The sequence below is a fragment of the Papio anubis genome, chromosome 8 (genome assembly GCF_008728515.1).
Source record: "Papio anubis isolate 15944 chromosome 8, Panubis1.0, whole genome shotgun sequence".
NCBI classification, from domain to species: domain Eukaryota; kingdom Metazoa; phylum Chordata; class Mammalia; order Primates; family Cercopithecidae; genus Papio; species Papio anubis.
In genome coordinates this window covers 128,356,554-128,369,400 of record NC_044983.1, presented here as the reverse complement: position 1 = coordinate 128,369,400, position 12,847 = coordinate 128,356,554, and the positions used below count along the sequence as shown (strand labels likewise).

Here is a 12,847-nt window from a genome sequence, read left to right as displayed (position 1 = left end):
GCTGAAACTTAAAATTCCCATCAAAATTTCCAGCATATTTCAGACCAAACCATTTGGTTCTTGTTAGCAGCCAAGGGTCCTGTTCGTACATTTATCTGCCCATCTATCTGTCTATCCATCCTCCCATCTATCCCTCTCTTCCTGCAATAAAATATCCCTTGAGGTCACACCACGTGATCAACTTCCGCCCTCTCTCAATCTCCCTACAAGTTCCGAAGGAAATAAGTACACCCTGTTCAAACCACTTCCTCCTATCTGAGAACCGCTAAGGGAGGAGCCAATTTGATTATGGTAACTCTAGCTAAGACAGCAATTTTAGGGGTCGGGGGCTCAGTGGTTCTCTTTTGCTGTCAAACAGCTTTGCAAAGTCATGCTTCCCACCTTAGCACCAGGCAGACTGGAACCAGGGTTGGAGGACTTGGTGTGTATATGTGTGTAGAGGGGGTTGGTGAAAGTGAGAATTGTTGCTGGCTTGTGCTTAGGGGCAAAATAACTACCTCAGACGGTCCGGGCTTCCCTGGAAGCGGACCACCTCTTGTCTATATTGTGCCAGGTAGTTTATATACAATACCTTCAGTCATTCATTCTAACTAACTGAGCTTGTATTATGTGCCAGGTACCTGCTAGATCATGGCTTTTCATTGAGGAATATAATAGACTTGAACCCTATCCTAAGAAAGTTGCCCTGGGAGCAATAAGCATTTAGAGAAACAAATGCATAAGGACAAATTGTGGTATGTGCCGTGAAGGAAGTAGAGCCAGGAAGTGACAAGAGAGGGGACCAAGTGTAGTCAGTGCAGCCAGTTTCATTTAATTCTCACACTAACCCTGGGAGCTGAACGTGTTCCCCGTCCCCGTTTGCAGATGTGCCACCTCCCCCCACTCCTCCCCTTTCTCCCCTACATGCCTTCCAAGCCACATGGACAATCGGTTCAAAATATGCATCCTCTGAATGCCAGTTCTAAGCACCAGAGTGTCTGGACCCACCTCTCATCACACAGCTCTATCCACAAACCTATCAATCCACCTGCTGAATAACTATGACATGCATAACCCTCTAGCACACAAGAAAGTACCATAACCTTGCCAGAAAAAAGGATAGCTCTGCTTTAGGCTGCCCTCCATCCCTTTCCTCAGGTCTAAGGGCACGGTAGCTGGGAGCCTTGGTTTCCCCAGTTAGACAAAAGGCCTCAGTGTAATGATGCATACTCCAGAGAGCTGTGGAGGTCAAGTGGAGAGTACATGTAACACACCTAGGACACTTAATTCCTCAATACGCACTGGCACCCCCTCTCCTGCTGCTGTACACAAAGCCTCATCAGGCCGGCACGAATCTGGGGTGGACACAGGAAGGCCTCCAGCTGGCCCCCTCACTACTTATAGAAAGGCGAAATGACACCAAAAGAGGAAAGTGACTTGGCCACAGTCTCAGGGGGAGTTGATTGGCCCACTGTGGATTCTAAAGTGCACAAAATGAAAATTAGATAAAATTAGGGGAAACAATTGAGATAAATTCCCCCTCACAGTACTGGAGCCACCCATCCCAGTGATTTTATGCAAAGTTGACAACGACTGTCCAGTGAGAAGGGACAGCTTCGCCATGGTCAGGAACGAGGGTGCCTGCAGACACAGGGCAGTGGGCACTCTAGCTCCCAGGCCTGTGTGCATTCTCCTCTGGTCTCGCCAGAAGTCCTAGCTCTTAGAGCATCTGCTTTTAGAATTAAAGTTTCATTAAGCTGGGATGAAGGTTTTACTGAAGGAATTAGGAGTGGCAGTAAAAAGATAAAGGATTTACAGGTTGGACCCAGCCCTGAACAAGCCTCGCAACCCTGAGCACCCTCTCCGAGACTCAGATTCCCATGCTGGCCCCAGCCCTGAACTAACTGTATGACCCTGAGCAAGTTACTTAGCCTCTCTGAGACTCAGTTTTCTCGTCTATAAAATGGTATGTCCTTGGGGGCATCAAATGAGTCTGTGTATTTTAAACATCTGCTTTAGGCCCTCCGCATAGTGGATGCCCACTTAGATGAGTCTCTTTTGCTTTGAAAACAGAGAGTCCTGTAGGCAACTGTTCCAAAAACAGATGCTTGTCGGGAGAAAGATTCCATAAAGAGTTGATTTGCTCCAGTCGTGTCTGGATGCGGCCTCTGCTGACTTATGAGGCGCATTACACACATCTTTTTCCTACTCTGTCCTCAGAGATGTCACACCCGAAACTAGAAGTCAGCATGGAGGGAGAATTTACACCACAGAAATTGGCACACACTATTAGGAATTTTTTGCCCTGAAACATTGATTGCTTGACATTTACTAGCACACCATGAATCCACGGTCTCCTAGGCCCACCTTGTTTCTTCAGTTCCTTTCTTTTCTTTTCTTTTTTTTTTTTGAGATGGAGCCTTGCTCTGTCACCCAGGCTGAAGTTCAGTGGCACAATCTCGGCTCACTGCAACCTCCATCTCCTGGATTCAAGCATTTCTCCTGCCTCAGCCTCCCGAGTAGCTGAGATTTCAGCATCCCCCACCATGCCCAGCTAATTTTTGTATTTTTAGTAGAGATGGGATTTTGCCATGTTGGCCAGGCTGGTCTTGAACTCCTGACCTCAAATGATCCACCTGCCTTGGCCTCCTAAAGTGCTGGGATTATAGGCATGAGCCACCACGCCCAACCTGTTTCTTCTGTTTCTAACTGTTCCCTTCTATTTCCCTATGGAGCAACTACTGAGTCCCAGCCGAGAGTAGAAACAAACCTGGTGGCTGCTCTCAAGGCACTTATAGTTCAGCAGGGGAGACGGGCACTCACCACGCAGTCACACAAATGCCCGTCGAATTGGGACCCACCGCAAGGCAATCGGCTTTCCTGAGGAGCTAAGGAGGGAACAGCGAGCTCAAAAGAGGAGCACATTAATAGCAAATTAAAAACATCATGGAGATCTCCTTAGAGAGACCAAGCCCCATTAGACCAAATGCCTGGGAGCTACAGAGTGTGGGGTTCTGGGGTCCATGTCCCTCAACAAGTGACTGACAGTGAGGGGAGATCCCAGATCAGGAGTTGGTCTTGGCAAATGCTGTGTCAGGTGAGATGCTGATTCCCATCTTACTTGATAAGTTTATGAGTCATGCTGTGATTCACATGTATGAATAAAAAGGAAAAGTAACTCTTGCTGGGAAATACGATGCAGTAAAGAAATCACGGACTTTATAGTCCCTGTGCCTAGATGCCTGGGTGACCTTTAGGATGTTCATGAAAGTTTCCATCTACCTCCACCTTCTGTGATGAAACCTGCCTTTCTCAGGTATCCACATTTGAAATGAAAAGAAAAGGCCTGTTTCCTAGTCATTGTTTCCCCATTCTGTGTAATGGCTAGGATTAAAATAATTGTCTTTACCACTCTTTCTTCACTGCCAACGTTTGCTAGGCCAGTCTGCTTATAGGATCTAGAGGTATCCAGGACCTGGCCTGGGCCCAAACCCCATTTATAGCCTGGTTTTGTCAGCAAATATATTCTAGTCTAACAGAGCCACAGGCTGACTGGGTTGGTGCCCCACCTCACCATCCCTGTGTGTTGGGAGACTCTGTGTACAGAAAGTCTATCTAGAAAGAAAGAAATGGGTGGGGGAGGCTCTTTTTATTTCCATGAAGTATCAAAGCCACGTCAGGAATGGCCTCTGCTGCCCGCCTCCGTGTGCCAGACAGCTCTTCATAAGACACCCACTCACTGTACTGACACGTCTGGGTCACTGAGGCCCTTGCGTCAATGTGGCTGTGAGCCACGGAGACTGTAGGCTGTGAACAGCCCTCAACACCTTCTCTTGCCAATCCTTCCATGAGAATACCCAAGAAGTCACATATGACTATGTCCATGAAAGACAAAAACAAAAACAAATGAAAGAATGGTCTAGTGACTTAATAAAGAATGGAATTAAAACAGGCCTCAATTCTGGCTTCTTTCCATATCTTAAAACGACCTTAAAATGTACACTAGGATATCTCCATCCTCTTTTGGTCTTAGCATAAAGTCCATCCTCTCTGTTAGCCTGAGAGTGTATGAGATTCCCTTCTGGGCACTCAAGGGTAGAGGGGGCCAGCACACAGGCTCCTGGACACATGGGTCAGGCCCACAGCCTGGTTAACAGATAGATGGGCATGGCTTCTCCTGCAGGGGATGGAGTGCTGGGCAGGGAGTCATGCATTCATCCAAACTTAATGTGTGACCTTGAGCAGGTTGCTTGCCCTCTCTGAGTCTTTCCCTTGTCCTGTGAGAGTGCTGAGTTGCTACTTTTCAAGTGATGCTTTATGATGCCCCAGGATTGAGGTATCCTATTAAGAGTAGTAGAGGGATGAGATGCTGAGCTGAGCCCCCAGCCCCATGCAGCTACTTACTTTCATCTGTTCTATGTATTGAGCTTCTGGGGAATTTTTCTTTTCTTTTCTTTTCTTTTCTTTTCTTTTCTTTCCTTCCTTTCTTTCTTGATGGAGTCTTGCTCTGTCACTCAGGCTGGAGTGTGCTGTGATGTGATCTCAGCTCACTGCAGCCTCTACCTCACAGGTTCAAGCGATTCTCCTGCCTCAGCCTCCCGAGTAAGTAGGATTACAGGCACCTGCCACCACGCCCAGCTAATTTTTTGCATTTTTAGTAGAGACAGGGTTTCACAACATTGGCCAGGCTGGTCTTGAACTCCTGACCTCAGGTGATCCACTAGCCTCGGCCTCCCAACGTGCTGGGATTCCAGGCGTTTGAAATATCTTAGGTAAGAGGATCCCACGTTCTTCCCCAGGAGCTCCTGAGGGCCTCTGGCTTGGACTCAGGCCTGAGAAGAAGGCTGGGGGTTGCATGCCCTCTCTGAGCTGGCCGTCTGCCCCTGTAGGTCTTGTCAGTGCCCCTAGAGCCCCTGGTATGCCGCAGCCCTCCTCTGCAGTGCAGAGAAAGGAGAAGCAGATGGGGGTGGGGTGGGAGCAGGTAGAATAGTCCTGTGGCTGCACCTGCCCTAGAGGAGAGCAGGGGACTATGTGGGTCACAGGGCAGGCGGCCCTGGCAGCCCCCAGCCTCGCACTGGGAGAGGTGCACCTGTGGAGTGAGGTCAGGATGTGGTGGGTGACCCCGGAAATCCTGCCAGGGAGACCACCGGATGCTAAGCCCCTGTGCCAGCTCTTATTTTTCCTGAAACCAAGGGTCAGACCACAGGCAGCACTGAGCAAGTCCCTAGTCAATTGTGCCAGTACTGGGTACAGTCACGGCAGGAAAATGGTTGAGGCAAAAGAGCCATGACAAACTGTTCAGCCCAACCCTTTCCCCATCAGATTTGAGGACTCTTTGGCCCAGACAGAGGAAGGTACTTGCTCAAGCTTGCACAGTGAGTTAGCCAACCCTAGCCTCTGCTTTGGTAAATTTTTAGCTGCCATTTACCAAACATATCTCTGCTTTAGATATGACCCATAATTTCAACTTCAAAACAACCCCGTAGGGCACATACTTGTATCCCAAATTAGTGGATTTGAAAATCGAGGCTCAGAGAAGTGAAGCAACTTGCCCAAGGACACACAGCCAGCAGGTTGGGAGCTGGAATCTGCACTCAGGCCTGCCTGCTTTGAAAATCTCTTCTTTAAGGCGCCCTCATTCTTTCCAACCTTTTGATTATAAAAGCAATTCATGCACCTGGGAGAAAATCTGGGTATTTTAGAAATAAGTAAGCAAAGAAGAAATTTAAATTCACGTATAAAATCACTACCCAGAGAGAGTCCTTGGAAACATTTTGGAAATTTCTCTTTAATATTTTTCCATATGTATGCATTTGAGTGGCAATAGTTTTATGAAACGGAGATACTAAAAGCACAGCTAGTATTCCTTTTTGTTTCTTTGTTTTGTTCCACAGCAGTAACAGTTTTATTTTTATTTTTATTTTTATTTTTATTTATTTATTTATTTTTGAGACAGAGTCTCGCTCTGTCGCAGGTTGGAGTGCAGTGGCGTGATCTTGGCTCACTACAAGCTCCTCCTTCCAGGTTCATGCCATTCTCTTGCCTCAGCCTCCCAAGTAACTGGGACTACAGGTGCCCACCACAATGCCCGGCTCATTTGTTTTGTATTTTTAGAAGAGACGGGGTTTCACCGTGTTAGCCAGGATGGTCTTGATCTCCTGACCTCGTGATCTGCTCACCTCAGCCTCCTAAGTAACAGCCTTTTAAAAATAATGCTGTGAAAGGCTAGAAAACATTTCTTGCAATTCACTCCTGCCCTTTTGACCACAGCATGCCTCAACTAGCCTCTCTCTCTTGTTTCTTCTGCTCCCAGCAGCACTTCTGCACCCTTCACCCCCACTGGACACCCAGACCTGGGCTTCCAAACACTGCCAAGTGACATCCAAGAGATCTCTCAGGGCCTCCACTGTATTAAAGTTTCCCCCAAAGTTTATGCTTCCTAAGGTTTGCTTTGATGACTTTTATTTTACTGTATTGTATCATATCGTATTGTATCGTATCGTATCGTATCGTATCATATCGTATCGTATTGCATTGCATTGCATTTTTGAGATGGAGTTTCGCTCTTGTTCCCCAGGCTGGAGTACAATGGCCTGATCTCGGCTCACTGCCACCTCTGCCCACTGCATTCAAGTGATTCTCCTGCCTCGGTCTCCCGAGTAGCTGGGACTACAGGCATGTGCCAACATGTCTGGCTAATGTTTGTATTTTTAGTAGAGATGGGGTTTCTCCATGTTGGCCAGGCTGGTCTTGAACTCCTGACCTGATGTGATCTACCCGCCTCAACCTCCCAAAGTGCTAGGATTGCAGCTGTGAGCCACCGCGCCCAGCCTGATGACTTTTAAAAATCACTTTTCTGTTGCCTTCTTGGGTTAGCCAGAGGACAGAAAAACAGGGCAGCACTGGTGGCCATTAAGAACACAGGTTTTAGAGCCAGGCAGACCTGGCTGGAATCCCAGTTTTACCTCTTCCTAGCAGTATAACCTTGGACAAGTCACTTAATTGATCTCAGCTATAAAGTGGGGTTGTTCTGAGCAACCCAGGACATACTGGCTGGACAGTGCTTAGCTTCGTGCCTGACAGAGGATGACCAATTGTGGGATGGGGGTGTTCTGGTTATCACTGTTGCTGTTGGCATTCACATATATGGTAGACAGTTAGGCTTCTCCACTTGCTGTACTGTGTTCCCATGCCTTAGAGGAAGGTCATATGAATGGGCTTATAGCTGTCACACTTTGCAGCAGAAATTTCTAAGGCCAAAGGGAAGGTAGCATCCCTAAGTACATTTTCAAATTAATTCTGTCACCAAGGGTTGAGTTCCTGGCTTTATGACCTGCCTTCCCTTGGTTGGACTTCCTCAATTTCTCTCCCCTTTGGGAGAGAAATAAAGGAGTTCAGGCTACCCTCCTTCCCAGCAGCAAGGCCAGGCATCAGAAGCACAAGATGGACCAGGTACACAGAACTGTCCTGGGACGCTGTCCCAGGAATGGAAGGTTCTGAGAAGCCTCCCCACCTGGATCTATAAGACAATGCAGAGCACACAATGAAAGGACCCAGATCTGCAAAACTAAAACCTATTAAGAGGATATGCTGCTGGCCGGCATATCCCACATTGTCGATGGCAATGCCATGCCAGTATGTGACCTCTCCATGCCATGCTTCTGCTCAAATGGCAGCCAGCCGCACACTGACCAGAGTTCCTTACACTGGAGAGACAGTGGCATGGTCCTGAGCAAAAGGTGTAGGTCCTGAAGTCAGGAGATGTAAGGTTTCCAGCTCCAGGGCAGTGGGCAGGTGACTAAACCCTGTTCTCACACTAACAAAGTAAAAGATTATCTGCCCTCGGGAATGCTTGTAAGATTAAACACAACGATATCTGCAAATTGCCTCCCAGAAGGTGGTTGTACACATTAATTGTCTTCCATTGATTCTGAAGCACATAAAGACAAGAGTTGGGATTCTGTCTAATGGGACTTCATTTGAAAAATGCCAATGGTTGTTTTATTAATAATTTTTAAAAACCATTGAGTCTTGATTGCTACAATTAAATGGGGTTATAAGGCTCGCTCTTTGGAGATCATCTTTTTTCACTCGTCTCATTTTTCAGAAGAGGAAACCAAGGTCCAAGTTCACACAAAGGAAATAGCATTGGTCCAAAGACCGAAGGGAAAATAAGGTAATAGCAGTTATGATTCTATGACCCAGAAACCTAAGAGTTATACTACCAAGGAAAGGGAGAAAGAAATCAAGAATTTGTAGAACCAGTGTTAATTAACTCATTTCTCTTTTGCCCTTTTCTATTGTTCTTAGAAGCAATTATGTCTCCGGTACCCTCTCTCCCACCTTCAGCCACTGCATAAAACTGTCACGGATTAAATCAAATTGTTCAGCCATTTCATTAGAGAGACTCCAGCTCTCATTCTCTGGGGGCATTTTCACTCTTCTCAAATAAAAGCCTCTTTCAGATAAGTTAACTCCTTCTTGAAGACTGTAGAAAGCCACTGAGCAGACCACTAAAGGGCTGTTGAGACCTGATGGTTTTTTTGGTAGTCATACAGCCCTGACACAGCCCCTTCTTTCACGGAGACTGAACTCTGACTGGCAAGACAGAACAGGAGGGAGTGCAAGCAACAGGAGAGAAGAGTGTTAAGCTAGAAGAACCCAGGCCTCCAGGACTGACTCAAACTTTCTCATCTTGTGACCCTGGGTACGTTTCTTTTCCTGGTTGAACTTCATTTCTCCAATCTCAAAAATGCAAGTTTAATTTTTTTTTTTTTTTTCCTGTAGTGGATTCCAGGAATCCCTCCAAAATAGCACACAAATGCTTGAGAAGAATGATAGAGCTGTTGGGAAGAGAGAGGATGTTGGGATTCTCTTTGATGGATAGCAAAGTCTTGTTCTGACTTGTTTTCTGGAATGGTTGACATAAAGGAGGGGAGAGATCAGACATTGTGGTGGGAGCCTGCTGTTTAGAAGCAGCTTGGGGGAGGGGACAGAGGGGAGGGAAGGCTGGCCAGGCTGGGGGCACCCTGGCATCTGGAGGGGTGGAACCTATGGGGGCAGGGTTTCTGGGCACAATCACTAGGTGTTGAATGACACTCGATGAGTCAGGCTGAAAGGACAGAAAGGCATTGTTGGGACAGTTTGCTGTGTCTGGGGACACCGGAGATGGTGGCAAATCGGCGAGGCCAGCATACATGTGGTTTCAGAGTTAGTTCTGCATGTCGAGAACTTTCCCCAGAAGCCCGAAGGCCTCGGTGATGATAAACAAAGAGTCTGAGGAACCAAGGCAGCAGGCAGGTTCCAGGAGGCCCAAGGAGCAGTACAGAGGCAGGCATGTGCAGGACAGCCTGTGGGACAGTGCCAGTGGCACAGAGCACGTAAGCCCCTTTAAGGCTCCAGAGCAGCCTGTGCATGCCTGGGCTACGCATGCTCTTGAGCCTGTGCGTGACAGCGCCTGCATGTCACATGTGCTTCATGAGGTCTGTGTGGGACAGCCTGTGTGTCACATACATGCTCTGGAGGCTCAGCAAAGCAGGCTCTGTGAATGTCAATAAATGAGATGCTTCCTGAGGTCTTTGTGTAGGACAGCCTCTGCATGTCACACGCATGCTTCCCCGGAAAATTGCAGGAGCCAGCCTGCATGTCAGCATGACAAGCTTCCCGAGGCCTGTGCGGGGCAGCCTGTGTGGCTACAATCCCCTCAGGGCCAGGGAGGCTGCCTGGTTTGCCTCTTCCCTCTTGCCTGACTTGGGCCTCGGAGGCAGCACACTCCCACTATGTGGGTGGGATCCTGACTTCCTCAAGTCTCTGGCCCAGGGCCCAGCACCGGGTAGATGCCCAGGAAGTGTCTGCTGAACTGCGGGGAATGTGGGTTGGAGTCACACCACCTGTTGTGTTTCTGTAAGCATTTTGGGGAAGCACATTTCCTGGGTACCTTCGCCAGGCTCAGGGATGGAGACACGGTCAACGTATCCCTGCCCTCCTGGACTCCAGGTGTTGCTGTTAGAACCTGCCCAGCTGCTAGAAGGTTCCTACAAGGTAGAGGCCCTGGGATTTTAAGTGTGGATGTTTTTCTGGTTTGTGAGGATGGTAGGGGCAAGAGTGGAGAAAGAAGGGCCCGAGCCTTAAATTTGCAAGGGCATCCTCTTTTCTAGTCACGAAGATCAATAGGGTCCAAAAAGGATGGGATTTGCACTTCACTTTAAACATGCTGCCCATTCTAGCCAACCCTTCTGTGGTGCACTATGAGTTTATAGCTTTTGCAGGCCTTGTCATTGTCTTGGGAATATCACTAAGCATTAGCTTGAGTAGTAAGTGACAAGTTATTCATGTAAATGTCTAAGATACATGGACTTTTAAACAACTCTCATTTTGGTGTTCCTTGTTTCTTAATATAGTAGGAGTCTCAGCTCACACCGCCCCTTCCCTTAAATCAGGGAGCTGTGCAGACCTCCCTCAGCCTGGGCAGGGCCTTCATCTGAGAGTGTACTTCTTTCCAGAACCTGTACACATAGGGCATGGAGACAGGATTCAAGGCCAGGGTGGGAGTTGGACGGGCTGACTTTTGTGCCCTTCATAAGGTTCGATCCTGAGCTGCAGACACAGGTAGGTGGGAGATTAGTTTCCATTTGGGCTAGAGGCCGACGGGGCGACCCTGTTCCATCTCTTCTCTTTGACCCCACAAAGCAGAGAGAGCTCTGTTTATGGATGTGGGCTTCCTCTCTGTGCTTCTACCATCCAGAGGGAATGTGGCTTCCCTAAAACCCTATTCTCTGATAATCTATGTCTCTTTCCAAAATATTCGTATGAAGGTCTAGACTTGGAACTTTTATCATTAAGGACAATCAGTAAACAGAGTAATAACTAACATGTACTCTATGCCAGGCCATGTTCAAAGTGGTTCCCATGCTTTATCTCAGTTAATTTTGTAACCATAACCCAACACTGTTCGTTCGATTAGTGTCCTCCCAAATGATTAGAAAAAGGTTAATGACTTGGCCAGGCACAGAGGCTCACGCCTGTAATCCCACCACATTGGGAGGCCAAGGCAGGTAGATCACCTGAGGTCAGGAATTCAAGATCAGCCTGGCAACATGGTGAAACCCTGTCTCTACTAAAAATACAAAAATTAGCTGGGTGTGGTGCGTGTGCTTGTAATCCCAGCTACTTGGGAGGCTGAGGCAGGAGATTCGCTTGAACCCGGGAGGCAGGGTTGCAGTCAGCCAAGATCATGCCATGGCACTCCAGCCTAGGCGACAGAGTGAGACTGCGTTTCAAAAAAACAAAAACGGAAAAGATTAATGACTTGCCCGTAGTCATCTAGCTTATAAGTACACAGCGAGAATTTAAGCCTGGGTGGTTACCTTGGAAACTGTTATGGAGCAACCCAGAGATTTAGCATCAGTGGTTCAAATCTCAGCTCTACAATTACTTGCCATGTGACCTCACACGAGTCACTTACCCCCTCTGAGACTCAGTTTCCCTCACTGCACAATAGGCTTAAGCATGATGCAAGGACTTTACAATGATCAAACGTAACAGTCGATGTGAAAGGGCTTCAGCAGCATGCAGCCGGTACGCAGAATTGTTAGGAAGTTTTCCCCTTTCATCCTTTGTTAAAGCATGCTGACACACTCAAACGCATGACAAAAAGTAGCAGCAGAAAGAACCTTGTCCTCATGCCTTTGGTTGTACAGACACACAGCTCTGTACTCTGAATTCCTGGTGCACAGAGTTGATGGTGAGGGCCCCTGAGTGGAGATACTTTCTGGGCCACCTGAAATGCTGCTTGGTTTCTCACACAAACCCTGCTGTGGCTGCTTACCATCCTCAGCGAGGGTGCGAAGGAATGGAAACTTTTGCCACCAACAGCATTTGCTAGCAACTTCCCTTTCTGTGGTTTTTCTGTCATTCCCTTGATAAAAGAACTTGAACTGCGCAAAAGTAACCAATCTTCACCAATCTCATCTTCACATATAAACAGCCGCCTTTCAAGAAGCAAGCTGCTAGAAAAATGATGCATGATGCTCTCTAAACTGGGTCATTCTCCACTTGGAGGGCTCAGGGCACGGTTGACTTTCCCCGTCTGTCTCCTATACCGTAGGCTCTGGGCATCACCAGCGGCCCCAGGGAAAAAGAAAGAAATGGGAAACAGCATGAAATCTGCCCCTGCACCTGCCGAGAGGCCCCTGCCCAACCCAGAGGGTAAGTCTGGCTTCTTTGGTGAGATGCTTAAGTCTGTGCTACAAGAGCCTGTGGTAAAGACTGGGCATTGGTGGATGCTGATAACTACTTAAATGGGGCAACGGGTACTGAAGGGCTCATTATATCCGTCTCTCTAGTTTTGTTTGTGGTTCAAATATTTCATAATTAAAAGATGAAAAGGATTGGATGCTTGGCACACCTGAAGGATGTCAAATCTTTGGCATTTTGAGATGGATCTCCAAGATCAGCTGGTTTAATCCCTTTATTTTCCAGGTAGGGAAACTGAGCCTCACAAAGGGAATGGGATCCACATCATTGGGCATTTGCTGATAAATATCCAATTCAGGCTCATCTGATTCTGAAATCTAGACTCCTGTTTACCAAACTCTGGCAGCCCATAATATAATATCATCCATATAGTTAGCCCCGCAAGAGCTGGATCTGTGTTACTTTTCTAAGCTAGGCACCGTCGTGACATCTTCCTGAAAACAAAGGAATCCTATGTTCCATTGGTGGGACTGCAAGGTAACAGGCATTCTCAGGGGAAGAGCCTAATATTGCAGGTCAATCAGTGATGGCAAAAGTCAGCTTTTTGGAGAGATGTCAGGTTTGGCTAGATTCTCAAAGCTACAAAGAGTCCCTCAGCAACTGGTCAGAGGCC

At 47.6% G+C, this 12,847-nt stretch overlaps 2 protein-coding genes across 11 annotated transcripts in view; one reads left to right on the top strand and one right to left on the bottom strand.

Moving 5' to 3' along the window:
• Window positions 1–12,847, bottom strand: part of TG (thyroglobulin) — a 273,445-nt gene that overhangs the window by 65,185 nt on the left and 195,413 nt on the right. The gene's annotated exons all lie outside the window — the stretch shown is intronic.
• The window catches only part of SLA (Src like adaptor), a 41,814-nt gene that overhangs the window by 4,159 nt on the left and 24,808 nt on the right, over window positions 1–12,847 (top strand). For 4 of the 8 annotated variants that reach the window (XM_021942666.2, XM_021942672.2, XM_021942668.2 and 1 more), the window contains one exon: window positions 12,086–12,186. The exons of 1 other annotated variant lie outside the window; for it this stretch is intronic. In XM_021942666.2, the coding sequence (XP_021798358.1) occupies window positions 12,126–12,186 (61 nt within the window). In that variant the 5' untranslated portion in view covers window positions 12,086–12,125. Of the gene's footprint in view, window positions 1–8,529; window positions 8,687–11,201; window positions 12,187–12,847 lie in introns of those variants that run through there. 3 more of the 8 variants (XR_002524024.2, XM_031669775.1, XM_031669776.1) reach the window with 2 other exon arrangements.